At 51.7% G+C, this 16660-nt stretch overlaps 1 protein-coding gene across 3 annotated transcripts; it reads left to right on the top strand.

Moving 5' to 3' along the window:
• Positions 1 to 382: 382 nt before the first annotated feature.
• LOC142917264 (protein Wnt-5b-like) lies at positions 383 to 9784 on the top strand. Of its 3 annotated transcripts, none has more exons than XM_076061889.1 (7): positions 383 to 567; positions 1540 to 1648; positions 3096 to 3334; positions 4109 to 4440; positions 5410 to 5526; positions 6798 to 7107; positions 8748 to 9784. In XM_076061889.1, exons 2-7 carry the CDS (start codon positions 1563 to 1565, stop codon positions 8840 to 8842), a joined length of 1179 nt encoding a protein of 392 aa, XP_075918004.1. In that variant the 5' UTR covers positions 383 to 567; positions 1540 to 1562; the 3' UTR covers positions 8843 to 9784. The 3 variants fall into 3 exon arrangements, with proteins under 3 accessions (XP_075918004.1, XP_075918005.1, XP_075918006.1); XM_076061890.1 differs by having other exon boundaries at positions 6828 to 7107; XM_076061891.1 differs by lacking the exon at positions 5410 to 5526.
• The last annotated feature ends 6876 nt before the right edge of the window (positions 9785 to 16660 follow it).

Consider the following 16660-nt stretch of genomic DNA (forward strand, 5'->3'; position numbering starts at 1 on the left):
TGTCGGGTGGTGGAGAGTTAAAACACATTAAATAACACGATCTAACCCAAAAACCTTGATTGTGAATAATATTGGTCGCGAAAGCCTACGTGTTAAACTCAACATAAATAATATGTCGAGAAAACCACGTTTACGCATCTGCGTGAACGTGGACACAACGTTGCGGACATAACCCACCCCCCAAGTCTATCACTGTGGCAGTCAGAGTGATGGCGTTGGGGGCAGGGTGTCTCTTGATTGATGAGGAGCGAGGGACGCACGTGGGGAGGGGGGCAGGGCTTTGTGGAAAGTGGCTGCAGGTGTGTGTGGGATGAGATCATCTCGGGAGCACGTGGACTCGTGATGAGCACGCCGTGATGACTAATTTGACAAACAACAAGATCTATAAAAGGGCCCTCCGCTGACACTGCGGGGGTGTGGATTCCACTGCCTGCCTGCCCGCCTACCTGCCCGCCTGCCTGCCTGCCTACCCGCCTGCCTGCCTGCCCCACCTGCCTGCCCTGCCTTCCTGCCTGCCAGCCTACCTACCTGCCTGCCAGGCTGTGTACCTGCCTGTGCACCTGCCAGGTGAGACTGCCGACGACGGGGAAACTCGTCCACGGCCCGTGGAGCACGTCCCGAAGTGTCGCACCGTTTGCAATCGGAATGGCGCCACATTGCGGGCGAGTTTCTTTTCGTCTTCACGCGAAAGGATTTCGCTCCTTAGCCGCTTCGCCCCGAAGGGAGCGAGCGAGTGGTCAAACTTCCGGCCTTAAAAATATAAATCTGATGAACGTAGGTGGAGTCAATTCTTGACCCGATTTCAGTTCCCTCGCTCACGGCCAACGCCAGTGACGATTATCTGAACCGGTCCTGGGCCTCCCCTAAGTATACTCGGCCTCAAATGAGCACACCTGGTGCGATGGGTAGACCTCGCCACAGGGGAGACAAAGGCGGCCGAGCGTGGCGCCGCTACTCGCTAACGGTACTTGCCTCGACGGTCTAAGGCTTGCACGGGGGACCTTTGTCTTTGTGTGTGCGTGTGCAAGTGTTTCACGGTGGGGAGCATGAAACTCCCCGGCCCATCGCGCTCTTCAGACGATACCGGGGAGACTCATCATCCTCACATGCCCTCACCCCCCTCCACCAGCAGCCACGCTCCATTGAGACTACCGTAGTTTCAAGCATGTAACCCGCAGAAATTCAGATAGCCCGCACCTCCATATACCCCGCATGCATTCATAGATTTAACGTCGTTACCGCAGCTTAATTCCATCGTACCCACCAGAGTGACGGCAGTCGAGTTGGTCACGATCACTGTGGCTAGGAGATGTTAACTCCCTCGCCTGGTACGCAAGCGGTCGTGGGTTCGATCCCGCGTACCACGCGAGGTAATGAACATCTCCCAGCCACCGTGGTGGTGATGATGATGATGATGAGCGAGACGTGAAAACTCAAAACATACGGCAGCGGGCATCGTCAGGGTCGAACCCACGACCTCTTGTGTACCAGGCGAGGGAGTTAACATCGTCACCACCGGGCCGCTTCTCTTCTGCGCAGCGCCGCTGACCACGAGGATTTCGATGGATCCCCTGCGACGTGTGGACTGGTTCCCGCTGGGGCTCTGCGCCTTGGCACAGCTGTGGGCAGTCGCCAGCGCCTCCTTGTGGTGACCGCAAGCCGCCGCCACTGCCGCTGTCTTCGTCCTCACTGCTGCGATGAGAGCTCACAAGTTTCGACGTCGATTTGAGCAACCTTCTTACCTTGCCTCTATTTTGCACACTCAATACGGTTGTTGTACGGAATTTTTTTTATCGTGTGCGTGTATATACATCACATATACAGTATCTAGCGCGGTATATTGGGGCACCATGGTGGCTAGGAGATGTTGACGACCTCGGCTGTTATGCAGGAGGTCGTGGGTTCAATCGCGACCTTGACACATGCCGTATATTTGGAGTTGCTATATTTTCCCCGTGGTCGTCTTAAGAATTTTTATTCCGGGGTCCTCCGATTATTCCCTCCACATTTAGAAGCACGCGTTGAGAGTGTTTGCCTACTGCTGTAAGTGTCAGCGTGATGATCGCCAGGTCGCCGCTGAGGAAAGAGTCACTTGGCTCGGCCGGGGTCTTGCGCGCTAAAAGACAATCGCTTGTTTCCCATCCTGCGCCCATGTAGCGTCCTCCTCCGGCGTGCGGCACGCACACGCACAGTCGGAGACGATGCAGTCGCAGGAGGCACCGTCTCTTATTTCCGTTACACCAACTCCGGCCTCTCTCGACCACGCTGCCGTACAGCCGCGGCCCAGACACGACCCTGAACCGCGTTGCGTCGACCGAGACGACCAACCGCTGTCTGGCCGCACAATTACCGGTGAAGGCGACAATGAGAAGAAGAGTCCATTCCCAGTACCGGCAGCCCGGAGCGCTCTCACCGCTGCTTTTATATTGCCCCTGGCCCCTGGCCTGGCCTGGCCCCGCCCCTGGCCCTGCCCTGGCCCCGCCCCTGGCCCCACCTCCCTTCTCAAACCAACCAGAGGGTTCCAGGGGCCTCCCTCCCTGTGAGGTCTTCCGTGACCCTTGCCCCGGTTCCTCCGCCCTGCCGGCACGCAGCGGCCGTGTGTAGACTCTCGACGGCGTGAGTGCACTCGCTGTCCACAGCAGTTGCCGCCGCTGGACAGCGGTCGGCGCTGTGTCACTACACAACTTCAGAGAAGAATAACTCGTGTGTGTGTGTACATCGTGTAATATTCAAATTTACAAATCTGTAGAAATTCCACAGATATTTGCTCTATTTAACTTTTTATCATGTAGCACTTTTTCAGGAGAGGCCTGGCTATCGCACTTTATAGCTCAAGCAAGTGGCCGATATCATCATCACGTGGTGATTTATAGCAGCAGCCAAATCACTCCAAACGCGTAGAGACGTTGATTCTAAACCAGAGGGACCTGGAGATGAATCCACGCAACCATGGGGAGAGACATGCAAACTCAAAACGTACATGCAGCAGCAGGCATTTTTTAAGGGGTTGGGATCGAACCCACAACTGCCTGCGTACCAGGCGAGGTAGTCAACATCCCCCGGCCACCGTGACTTCCGCCCCCATCCCTCTGCAGGTCGCTCGCACTGTGGGCCCCCAACTTTGACCCCTCCGAGTATCGGCTGCTGTGCATTTGGGTGCCGGGGCTGTCTCCCGCACAGCGCAGAATATGCCTGCGGCACCGGGACCACGTGGCGCACGTGGCCGAGGGCGTCCACCTGGCGCTGTCCGAGTGCCGGCACCAGTTCCAGGGCAAACGGTGGAACTGCACCGTGCCTGGCGCGGAGGACGCACTGGACCTCGTGGCTGAGTCGGGTAAGGGGTCAGAGCGAGCCCGCCACATCCACTCGCACCTAAGGTGCCCGACCGCTTCCCCGAGACACGCACACAGAAGCTTTTTTGGGGGGGGAAAGGGGGGGGGGGGTCGCCCGGTCGCCCACCTCCCACCCCTACGCGACTCTGCTTCGGAGTTCCCGCGTTCCTCCTCCAGGGGTTTCCCCCTCCCCTACGCGACTCTGCTTCGCAGAGTTCCCGTCCTCGGGCAGCGGGAGATGTCCGCGGGCGGCCCAAGCGGCCGCCCCGTTATCCCGATGGCAACCGCCTTCGCTCTGGGCCAGTGCCAGGCTGCGGCTCGCTCACTTCACTGCTCCTGATGCTCCTGGCACGCCTCTTGGGGGTCCCGGACGTCCCACCGGCCCTAGTTCGCTCCCCAGGTCGGCCGCTGTAAAAGCAGCGATCGTAATACCCGTCACCTGATCGTTTCCCTGTCCCGAGATCTATTCCGCGGAGTTGGAGACGGCGCTCGGCTCCTACCCGCGGCGACGATCCCCCTGGTCCCCACTCGTGTCGGTCCTTGAGGGTGGGAGCTCTCCCCAGCCGCTCGTGCTGCTGCCGCTTCTGAGCTGCGCGCCCCCACGCCGCCGATTCGGGGGCTCTCCTTTCGCAGGGCCGCGGAGCCCATTGTTCGGTCCCCGGGCAAATCCCGTGAGAGCGGTCTGTCTCTAAATAGGCGACGTTTTCCCTACCACCTGCTTGGCGTGTTCTCCCCCAAAACCCCTTCCCACACCGGTCTGGCCGCACCGTCTCCAGCTGACGGGGCGGGCTTCACGCACGACGCCCCTCTGGGAGTCTCCCCAGGCTCGCGCGAGGCCGCGTTCGTCTCCGCCGTCACCGCTGCCGGAGTGGCCCACGCGGTGGCGCGCGCCTGCCGCCAGGGGGCCCTGCAGGGTGCTTGCTCCTGGGTCGTTCCCCACGCCATGAAGCTACCGCCGGATGCTCGGCGGGGCGGCTCCGGAGACGACGTCGAATACGGATACCAATTCGCCAAGTGGTTCGTGGATGCGGGCGATCGCAATCGTGGCAGCGGGCAAGGAGGGGAGTCTTTGGCGTTGAATTTGCACAACAACGAGGCCGGCCGGCTGGTGAGTGGGTGAACGGGTGGGTTGTGCATGTGTATGTATTGTCATTAAAAAAACAAATGTAATGGAAAAAAGTTATTTTTTGCGATCAATGCAAATTAGGTTCGGCTTCGTCGGCTCGGGTTGTATTACCAATCGTGATTGATGCAATGATTCTCGCTTTAACTTTCACCGGTTATATTCTTGGTTCTTTCGGTGAAGTCACGTAGAAGGGAAACAATAAAATAATAAAAAATAAAAATATGAACATTAAAATTCTCACGACGTTTCGACTGCAACACAAACAATCATCATCAAAATTTGAAGAAAAAAAACACAACTTTTTCCAAATTTTCTTGCTGTGGTTTTCACACCTGATGATTGCTTGTGTTGCAGTCGAAACGTCGTGAGAATTTTATTGGTTATATATTTATTAATTATTTTATTGTTTCCCTTCGTGACTTTACCGAAAGAACCAAGAATATGAATCCTTGCAATCACGAAAGCTTTAAATCAAAATTTTACCGGTTTATGTTTCAAGTACAATAACGTCTGGTCGCAGGATACAGTTCTTACATTTAAGATTATTGTTATGCATGAATCTTGATTTGAAGCTTTCGCGACTGCAGGAATCCACACCCCTTTGGGTTCTTTCGGTAAAGTCATCACGGAGGTAGAAAAAATAAAACGTCCACGCCGTTTTGATCGCAACACCACAAAGCGGTCGTCTTTAGGGCGAAAAAACATAACCCAGCAGTTGAACTGCTGGAGCAGCGAGAGAGCCGTTACACACAGCAAGAGGTGATGTTTGTGGCGAAGGGCACGCTGGGTCTGAGCTGGAAAGGAATTCCATCCCCGGACGCAGGCACAGGTGCCGTCGTGACGTCACCGCCACTTGTTAGCGAACGGCGGTTGGTAGTGGCGATTATGATGGTGGCGGTGAGTGTGGTGGTGGTGGTGACGATGATGACGGTGCTAGTGGTGGTGCTGCAGGCGGTGTACAATCTGGCGTACATGGGCTGCAAGTGCCACGAGTTATTTGGCACCTGCATGCTGAAAATCTGCTGGCAGCAGCTCGCCGACTTTCGCAGCGTTGGGAACTTTCTGAAGGTGAGCTCACGGCTGCAGGTGATGAGACTGCACCCAGAGGAGGTGAGTGTGGGGTGGGAGTGACGAGGATGAAGCCTTCTAGATTTGAAGTTTCATGACCGCAAGGATCTTTCGGTAAAGTCACGGAGGTAAAGAAAATAAAAAATACAAATATTTAAAAAATCACGACGTTTCGATTGCAACACAAGCAATCGTCATCAGGTGTGACAACCACAGCAAGAAATTTTACTGAAGTGGGAAAGAAGCCGGAGTCAAGGGGTTTATACTGGGCATGGTGGGGGTGGGGGAACCATCACGTTACCATACATAGCAGGCGTTACCAAAAAGATTTCCAAAATCTTAAAAACAAGCACAAGATCCAGGTCCGATTCAGTACAGTACACAATCCCTGATCTAATCCCATCTGTGAAGGATGTCATTCCTGACATGCAATACCCTGGAGTTTACAAACTGAGTTGCATTTGTTTCGATTGTTACATTGGGGAAACGAAATGTCATGTCTCAGACCGTATCCGCGAGATTTGAAACACGGCTCGAACTAACTTTTCCGCCGTGGCTTATCACTGCTACAACGCCGTGGGCTCCCATGATATTGTTTTCTCCGAGACCAAAGTGCTCTGCAAGCCGTCTGGCTACCATCAAAGATTTGTTCATGAAGCCATCCAGATACACAAACACAGACATAACTTCAACCCAGAGGACAGATACAAACTGAGCAATCATTAAAATGTGTTATTAACCAAGTAAAATTTAACAGTTCATAGTTGTTCCCTCTTATTTACCGGATGCTAGTTTATTTTACAGAGTTAATTACATCGTCAGCGCTTGGCAGTGCGGCTATTTTGTTGCGAGTGCCACCATCCGTGTTGGCGGCAATCGTTGTAGATGCGTGGCTCTCTCCCCACTGGCCCCTCCTCCCGCACCTACAGCCCCGACCACTCCCCCCCCCCCCCCACCATGGCCAGTATAAACCCCTTGACTCCGGTTTCTCTCCCACTTCAGTAAAATGTTCTTGCTGTGGTTGTCACACCTGATGATAATTCCTTGTGTTGCAATCGAAACGTCGTGATTACATTTTTTATCTTTTATTTTCTTTACCTACGTGACTTTACCGAAAGAACCAAGAGTGAGGATGAATCCATAGGAGGGTTACAGACGGGGGGGGGTGGGGGAGGGGGGGGGGAGGGGGGGTCCCTCACAGCTAAGGGAGCTCCCCGCATTCACTCAACAACCACCACATCCCCTGATGACGACGATGATGGTTGCTGCAGGAAAAGTACGACAAAAGTTCTGCCGTGCAGCTGGTGAGCCACAACGGTGGGGGTGGTGCCGGAGGCGCCAACGGCAGCAGGGGCGGCGCCGCCCGCTGGCCCCGCCGGCGTCTGGAGGCGGTGAACGAGCGGTTGACGGCGCCCACGGTGAACGACCTGGTTCACGTGAACGCCAGCCCGGAGTATTGCGAGCGCGACGAGACTGACGGCGTCCCCGGCACGGTGGGGCCGCAGTGCAGCGTCACCTCGGAGGGGGCCACCGAGGGACGCTGTGTCACGTGCTGTGACAGAGGATACGACACCTCTCAAGGTGCGCATCTCACCCCACCCACCCCCCCCTCCCCTCCCCGAAAATAAACTAAAACTATTCATTAAAAAGCGGCAACTATTTCATATTACACAAAATCCGTGATCTAATCCCATCTGTGAAGGATGTCATTCCTGACCTGCAATACCCTGGAGTCTACAAACGAAGTTGCACATTTGGTGATTGTTACGTTGGGTAAACGAAACGTCATGTCTCTGACCAGATCCGCGAGCACAAGGCAGATCTGAAACGCTCCAAACATACAGCAGCGGTCATTGTCAGAGTTGGGATTGAACCCACGACCCCTGCATATCAGGCGAGATAGTTAACATCTACTAGCCACCGTGATGATGATGAGACGCAGACTCCAAATATGCAGCAGCAGGGGCCGGCATCGAACCCACAACCTCTGCTGTCTCTCTCTCTACATGTGTGTCACATTTCAGTGAAAGGACATTTTCTGAATGTTTCTAATCTGGTATCGAGCAAAAATATACAACTCAAACGTAGCAACATTTATCGTTGAAATTACGGACGGCCGAAACACGGAATTGGGAGCCCGCGATCTGAAACGGAGTCAGCCATTTTGATTCCGCTCAGCCACTCGGCTTTCCACAAATAAACCACGGTAAAAAAAAAATGATCTCGTCCAGGAGCATGAACCGTTGGAACAAACTCCGGTCATCTTGGTAGCAGCGGCTTTTTGGCTCGGCCATCGAACAAAGGCAGTGGTCACTGCATCATTGCGCAGCGCTTTCGGATGTGCTTCTGCGGCCGTCTGGAATGCTCTTCCGATATTAGAAGGCGCTTAGATTTAAAGCTCTTCTTTAGAAGCACTTTTAGTGTTTGCCCTTCCCCCGCACCTCCTGAGCATGGTTAGCTATGTACGGTGTGAAGAAGTTCAGCATGCACACTATACACTGCAATGCACGACTACACTATACATCACACACTATACACTACGCTGCATGCTACACTATACAACTATACACCACTCTACACTATTCTACACTACTGTAATGTCCCTCGGAAAACTTGCCTTCGTTCTTTTTTTTATTAGGGCGCATCGTGCAGATAACATACTTTCATATCCTATGGTACTTCGCTATGACCAGCATATACAGCGCTTGGGCTAGGATAGAAACAAAAACTTGGGCTAGGATAGAAACAAAAACTTGGGCTAGGATAGAAACAAAAACTTGGGCTAGGACAGAAACAAAAACTTGGGCTAGGATAGAAACAAAAACTTGGGCTAGGATAGAAACAAAAACTTGGGCTAGGACAGAAACAAAAACCTGGGCTAGGATAGAAACAAAAACTTGGGCTAGGATAGAAACAAAAACCTGGGCTAGGAGAGAAACAAAAACTTGGGCTAGGATAGAAACAAAAACTTGGGCTAGGATAGAAACAAAAACTTGGGCTAGGATAGAAACAAAAACTTGGGCTAGGATAGAAACAAAAACTTGGGCTAGGATAGAAACAAAAACTTGGGCTAGGACAGCCACCCAAGCAACGCCGGCACGGAGACGGCGGCGTCAACGGCGATCGCAAAATTGCGATCAAAAAAATCTCGCGGTCAAAATGACGACGGTTCTCGCGTTCGTTTCGCACCCTCGCCCCGTGCTGTTCCCCCCCCCCCCCAGTCACGGTGGAGAAGCAATGCGGATGCAAGGAACAACTCCACTGGAACGTCGATTGCGAGCTGTGCCCATGGACCGATCAATTCTTGTGCAAGTAGCCTCAAACCGCAGCCTAGGGGTGGCCTCGGCTGAAATCGGACTCCATCTGGTTTCAGCCCCGGGTCCTGCGGGTGTTTGGTGACCCCCACGAAGTTTGTTTGGGGCACCACGGCATCCAGCATGCCCATCGCTACGAGCCACGTTACACTATACATTACACTACTACAAACGCTACACTTTGATACGCTACACTTCACTGTCCTACTATACACTTGCCAACATCCGCACGTGGTGAATTTCCACAATGCAGAAGCACCGTTGTTTTTGACCGTCACCACTTGAATGCGGTTAGTGACTAAGTGGCCTTGTTGTTCCTTTTAACTCCGTTCTTGTTAACGCCGCGTTTTGCCAAATGTTAGAAACATTCACTCGGCACACTGAGGATTCACAGTGCGGTTCGGTGACCCCTACAAAGTTGTTTAGGGAGCCGCCCCTGCAGCATCCGTCATACCCTTCACTGAGCAGCGTTGCACTGTATACACTTCACGCTACACTTGTAGACAACCTTGCCTATAAAAGTAATTTTCTGTGTGTCTATCTGTGTGTGTGTGTGTGGACGTCGGGGATGCGTTCCTGAGTATCGAAACGGCGTTATACCGAAGCGATTGATAGTGTGATGGTGGTGGTGGTGGTAGTGGTAGTAGTAGGTGGTGGTGGTGGTAGTGGTGGTAGTAGTAAGTGGTGATGGTGGTAGTAGGTGGTGGTGGAGGCGAAGGGGCTGAGAGGCGATGGATAACGAGAGAGGACGAACGGTGATGCTGTCAGCGACGTGAGTGTGGGGGTTGAGGCGACGCAAATCGGGTGGCGATGTTAATAAAGTGACGACCTAATTTGCGAAGCGACGTTAAATCAGAGCAGGGGTCGGGAACCTATGGCTCGCGAGCCAGATGTGGCTCTTTTGATGATTGCATATGGCTCGCAGATAAAACAAAATATTCTCACTTGTTTTAATCCATCCATCGATTTTTCACTGCGCATGTCCTGTTCAGGGCTGCAGGAGCAATTGTCCATTATTTTAATTGGATGATACTGGCCTACGTTTGCCGTTGCTGGGTAAAACAGGTAAACGCCCCCTTTTGAATCAGTCTGAGACTGCGTCTGCTCGGTCATTAGCTCAAAGCTAACCCTTCGACGAAGAAGATGGCGAAAAGAAAAAAAGACGACGAGTATCGTACATTTCAGGACGAATGGACCGAAGAATTCGCCTTTGTGGAGAGAGCGGGTTCTGCGGTGTGTCTAATTTGCAATGACAAAATTACATCGTTGAAACGGTCGAATGTAAAGCGGCACTTCGACACGCGCCACGCTACCTTTGCATCAAAATACCCTGCAGGAGACAGCAGAAAGAAAGCGTGCCAAGAGCTTCTGAGCAGGGTGCAAGCTAGCCAGCAGCAACTCCGCGTATGGACCCGGCAAGGTGACTATAATTCGGCTAGCTTTGCTGGTTCTTTAGCAATAGTGAGGAACGGAAAACCATTCACAGATGGCGAGTATGCTAAAACGTTCATGCTGGATGTAGCCAATGAACTTTTTGATGATCTTCCGAACAAAGACAAGATAATCAAACGGATACAAGACATGCCTCTGTCGGCAAGAACTGTTCATGATCGTACCATCGTGATGGCAAACAAAGTGGAGGAAACGCAAGTGAAGGACATAAATGCAGCGCCGTTCTTTTCTCTGGCTTTGGATGAGTCAACAGACGTGAGCCATTTGTTGCAGTTCAGCGTGATTGCAAGATATGCTGTCGGTGACACACCGCGCGAAGAAAGTCTTGCTGTTCTGCCATTAAAAGAGTCCACAAGAGGTGAGGATTTATTCAAGTCTTTCATGGAGTTTGCTCAAGAAAAAAGTCTACCTATGGATAAACTTATCTCAGTGTGTACTGATGGTGCTCCGTGTATGGTGGGGAAAAACAAAGGATTTGTGGCGCTTCTCCGTGAACATGAAAATAGACCCATCCTAAGTTTCCATTGCATTATACACCAGGAGGCACTTTGTGCTCAGATGTGTGACAGGCAGTTTGGCGAAGTGATGTCGCTGGTCATTCGTGTGATCAACTTTATTGTTGCCCGAGCCTTAAATGATCGCCAGTTTAAAACACTGCTGGATGAAGTTGTAAATAACTATCCTGGTCTGCTTTTGCACAGCAATGTGCGTTGGTTGTCAAGAGGGAAGGTGCTTAGCCGTTTTGCGGCTTGCCTGAACGAAATCCGGACTTTCCTTGAAATGAAAGGCGTCGGGCATCCTGAGCTAGCCGACACCGAGTGGCTCCTCAAGTTTTACTATCTCGTAGATCTGACTGAACATCTGAACCAGCTCAACGTGAAAATGCAAGGCATTGGAAATACAGTGTTATCCCTTCAACAAGCTGTATTTGCTTTTGAAAACAAGCTGGAGCTTTTCATCACGGATCTTGAAACAGGTCGTTTACTACATTTTGAAAAACTGAGCCAATTTAAAGATGCATGCACAGCAAGTGAGCCCATTCAAAACCTTGATCTCCACCAGCTAGCTGGCTGCACATCCAGTCTCCTACAGTCCTTCAAAGCACGCTTTGGAGAATTTCGTGAGCACACTCGTCTTTTTAAGTTCATCACCCATCCAAACGAGTGTTCACTGAACACAGCCGACCTGAATTACATCCCTGGTGTCTCCGTCAGAGATTTTGAAGCAGAAGTGGCTGACCTGAAGGCCTCAGACATGTGGGTGAATAAGTTCAAGTCACTGAATGAAGATTTGGAAAGAATCACACGACAGAAAGTGGAGTTGGCGAGCAAGCACATGTGGACAGAAATGAAAAAACTCCAACCCGAAGACCAGCTGATTCTCAAAACTTGGAACGCGCTTCCTGTCACATACCACACACTGCAGCGTGTGAGTATTGCTGTATTGACCATGTTTGGATCTATGTATGCATGTGAGCAGTCATTCTCACATCTTTAAAACATCAAGTCCAACCTACGATCACGTTTAACGGATGAAAGCCTCAACGCTTGCATGAAGCTTAACCTCACCAAGTACCAACCCGACTACAAAGACATCAGCAAATCCATGCAGCACCAGAAGTCGCATTAATGGTGAGTGTTATAACAACATTATTTAAAAGAATAAATTCAGAGGCTTATTATACTGACATTTAGTTGAATTCACTTTTAAAATATATTATATGGCTCTCACTGAAATAAATTTCCAAATTTTTTGCTTTCATGGCTCTCTTAGTCAAAAAGGTTCCCGACCCCTGAATCAGAGTATCACTGTAATTTCTGTGCGTTTTGGATCTCGATTAAGTCGGCTGTAGTGTTCATGATGGCGTATAGTGGTGCACTAGTTCTGCATCGATTGCAAATGATAACCAAGGGGGGGGGAGGGAGTGGGCGTACTCATGGATCCCGTAACGCTCTCCAGCAATGCCTTATCCCACTGGAACAGTTTCATTATTGATAAACTAGAATCGCGCAACATTCGCGAGTTTCCCCTCCATCTGTCCATACGCGCAGGGGCGGAGCCAGGATTTTTACTTTGGTGGGTTGCTGACTTCAACATTCTGAGATATCCAGTTTATGTTTTCCAATGGGCGCCACAAATGTATGAAACACATTTTATTGGATTTGAACGCGGAGTTTATTAATAGGTCGGAGCCGCTGACGTGGTTCGAATGGCTGCCGCTCAAGCAGCCTGCAGGGCAGCACAAGGTGACATCACAAGGTGGCAGCCTGCAGGGCAGCACAAGGTGGCAGCCTGCACCCTTTTGCAGCAGCCGCATATCCAGTTACCCCGATGACCGACTTTCCCAAACTTTCAGGGGGGGCTAGGCCCCCCCAGCCCCCCCCCCCCCCGTGGCTCTGCCCCTGCACGCGCATGATGCCTCCCCAAATCGGTACGTCAGACGACAGCAAAAAAAAACCAACTGGGTCCGGAGTGTAAATAATGATAATTAAATTATCCAGGAAGTTACGCAGTGTCACGGGGACTCTCCACTCAGTAGGGCACCTTCGACATTTGGGTGTTTTTTTATTTATTTTTAATCGCAGGATATTGTCAGCCAATGAGTGAGTCGTGTGAACAAGCGTAGGAGGAAACCTGAGCACCCGGAGAAAAGCCGCTCCTTGTGCGAGGGGAGAAACACTCCACCCACGCCTCTGATTTTGCACGGTTGGCTACGTACGGTGCGATCAAAAGCTCAACGCGCGCAGCATTTTTATACGAACGGATAGCAACCGAAACGCATGGCGGTTAATCCACGATTGCTGCACCGCCTTCTGCTGGCGAGCCGGGGGTTATGGGCGCCTCCTCGACGCTCACGGGCGAGGGAGTTTCGCAGCATTCGTGCGGTGATCCACCTCCCCATCGCTGCCGCCCGCACGCGGCCCGCATCACGGGTCACGTGCACATCGGCCGCCGCCTAACGATCGTGAAAGCGCTCGCACACGTGACACCTGCGTCTGTGTGGCTGTGGGTGGGGGGGTTTTTACGATGTCAATTTTGGAGGGTTCATCGTCATTAAGTGACCTCGCCCAAACATCGATTATGAATCATCTTCATTAACTCCTCATCATCATCGTCGTCGGCAGCAGCAGAAACAGCAACTTTAACTCTCAATGCCATCGTTATCACGGACACCGATTGTGCTCACTTGTTTTGACTTGGGTCGTAGGTCGTAGGTCAGATATAGCCCATCAATAGTACCGGTCAGAATGTGCCCTTGGCTCTGTATGACCAACATGACGACCAACACTGACTCGCAGACACACGGGCAATCAACGCTACCAATGATGTCGTGTAAAATTATGCCCACAATGATGAGGCCGAGTTGCCCATGGCTGGAATGTGAACTCACGAATTATTGATTGATTTGGAGACACGCAGCTCAAACGGCCAAGTTGAGTCCCTAGCCCCGGTGAGAGTGAGCGGTGTATCTTGTTGACTCCTGTCCATTTTAATTGATACAAATACGACACGGTTCCTAATCTCTCTGGCTTGCGTGCCACCATGGGAGATGGAAAATTCGGATTTAGTAGGACTCTCCTCCTCCCTCCCACTCCCCCTCCTACCCTCCCTGCCTCCCTTGACCTTCCGGCCATGGACAGTTCTGAAGTCACAATAATAAATTGGTTCCCGAGTAAAGGTCACAGAGCTATACTCTTTAGTTTTTTCGGTAAAGTCATGTATGTAAAAAATAAATAAAATATATGATAACTAAATTTAGTTTGTAAATAAATAAAATAAAATAAATGAAAATTACATTTAGTTTTATTTTATTTATTTTGAAAATAAAACGAAATTTAGTTTTCATTTATTTTATTTATTTTTCACCTACGTGACTTTACCGAAAAAACCAAAGAGTATGAATCCTTTCAGTGATGAAAGCTTCAAATCTGAAGAGTCATTGAGCTAATTTGTTTTAAAGGGTGCTGCGACTCTGCCCGCAGGCAACATCAAATCCATTTCAAGGTTACATACACAACATTCAAATAAACTCAATTCAACATCACGCGCCTTGTCCTCTGATGACGAGAGATGTAACAATAAGTTATTTAGCGATGTTGTTTTATGGGTTTATGTTATTTACCAGTGCGGTGGGGGGGGGACCCTGCATGCGTTACCGTCCAGTCGACCTTCCTGGCAAGGGGGCTGCCCAGTGGAGAGAGAAAAACCCCGCGGGATTTCCACCCCCGGGGGATCCGCAAGCCTCGCGTCCTCGGGGGGATGGAACGCGAAAATCCACGAGGCAACAAACTCCCAGAGCCCCCCCCCCCCACTGCCCCCCCGTGGTGGGGGGACCACTGCCACTTTGCGAGCACCAAATAGTGGCGGTGGAGCCTGCAGAGAAGACCTCGGTGAGTCCCAGGACCGGTTACACAGAAACACAGAGACACACAGAGACACTACACACACAGACAGAGACACACACCACACAGAGACACTACACACACACACCACACACACAGACACGCCACACACACACAGACACGACACACACACCACACACAGATACACACAGACACAGACACACACAGATACACACACACACAGAGACACTACACACCACACACACAGACACGCCACACACACCACACACAGACACGCCACACACTACACACAGAGACACTGCACACACACAGACACGCCACACGCACTACACAGACTACATACACACACTACACACACACATACACGCCACAGACCACACACAGACACACCACACACACACAGACACGCCACAAACACCCCACACACAGACACACAGATACACACACAGATACACACACAGACACACACACAGACACAACAACAACAACCGCCATTCGCCACTAAGTGGCGGTGACGTCACCACGACGCTTGTGCCAGACCATGTGCACCTTGAGGCCACGTGAACTGTCGAACGCCCGCGGGCAGGAGGTCACGGGGCAGACCCAGGTGCCACGGGTCGACTGACTGAGATGACTGGCTGGTGCACCACCTGTGCCCCCTACTGTGTCAACCTGCTGTGCTTTAGCCACCCGGCGCTCCGCTCATTGTTGTGAGCATCGCTCCTCCGCCCTCCGTTGTTGTTAGAGGGCGACTGCCTCCAACTGCCCAATAGCATCCTTCACAAGCCTCCTGCACAGAGGCCGATCTTGACACCGCTCGTACCAGTCATCGGCAAGTCCACTCAACGCCACGTCCTCCTGTACCACATCACTCCATCTCTTCTCTAGCCCGTGCCGCGCCCGTTTAGCCCCCTCGATCCGGCCGAACAAAAGCTGTTTCGGCATGCGGTGGCTGGGCATGCGGGATACATGACCCAGCCAACGTTGCCTTGCCTGCCGGAGGAGCTCACCGATGGGACTTTGCCCAGATCTTTCAAGGATTTTTGAGCTCCTCACACAATCCAGCCTGGTTAAACCCAGGATGGATCGTAGGCAGGCCAGCCTAAATGTTTCCAACCAGCGAAGATGCTTCATTAAGGGGGTCCACGTTTCGCAAGCGTAGAGAAGGGAGGGAATGACCGTGGCCGAGAAGACCTGAAGCTTAGTGCGGAGCGACAAACCAGGTAGCTTCCACACAGCGTTACGCAACCGATGAAAAGATATTGCCGCTCGACTGATTCGGAGTGAGACCTCTGCTGTTAAACTGGAGCCTGTCATAAGCACACTGCCCAGGTATGGGAAACTCTCCACTCTCTCCACAACTGCCCCATCACCGAATGGGAGTTGTGGGGGTGGAGTGTCCGATGGTACAAAATATCCAGGCAGGTGCTTAGTTTTGGTGGGGCTGATGGTAAAGTCTCAGCAGCAGCGTCTCCAACTCCTCCTCTGAATGAGCAGCTATTACCAAATCATCAGCATACATAACGTGGTTGAGCAATAGGGAGCCATCACTTGACCGCACCCGGGCATCAATCAGCCTCCATTATATCTGTACCAAATGGAGATTCCCCCGGTACAGCTATTGAAGGCTTCATGAACTACGTGGTCAAAATAGATGTTAAATAATGTGGGAGCCAGAGGGCATCCCTGTCGCACCCCAAGGTGTACAGGGAATGGCTCTGACTCCCGGCCACGTAGTTTTACCCGGGCCCGCTCACCATCATGAAGGTCCTTAATGATCGTGAGCAGAGGGTCAGGGACTCCAAAAGCACGAAGAACAAACCCAGAGCCCAGGCCTACTGATGGTATCATAGGCCTTGACCAGGTCAATAAAGCAGAGATGTAGGTCTTGTTGGAATTCCCTACACCTCTGCTGTAGCAGACGGACAGAAAATATGGCATCTGTGCAGGACCGCCCTTTCCTGAAACCGCATTGGGGCTCTGCAAGCCTCTCCTCAGCGTGCC

This window comes from Petromyzon marinus, unplaced genomic scaffold, assembly GCF_048934315.1.
Source record: "Petromyzon marinus isolate PM22_M1 ecotype Great Lakes invasive population unplaced genomic scaffold, UKy_Petmar_22M1.pri1.0 PM_G_Scaffold_44, whole genome shotgun sequence".
Taxonomy (NCBI): domain Eukaryota; kingdom Metazoa; phylum Chordata; class Hyperoartia; order Petromyzontiformes; family Petromyzontidae; genus Petromyzon; species Petromyzon marinus.

Excerpts from the sequence above, each read along its gene's own strand:
- LOC142917264 (XM_076061889.1), top strand. The coding sequence starts at position 1,563 with ATGGATCCCCTGCGACGTGTGGACTGGTTCCCGCTGGGGCTCTGCGCC. Across the intron at positions 3,335-4,108 it reads GGACCTCGTGGCTGAGTCGG|CTGACGGGGCGGGCTTCACG; the intron begins GTAAGGGGTCAG and ends CACCGTCTCCAG. Across the intron at positions 5,527-6,797 it reads GCGTTGGGAACTTTCTGAAG|GAAAAGTACGACAAAAGTTC; the intron begins GTGAGCTCACGG and ends TGGTTGCTGCAG.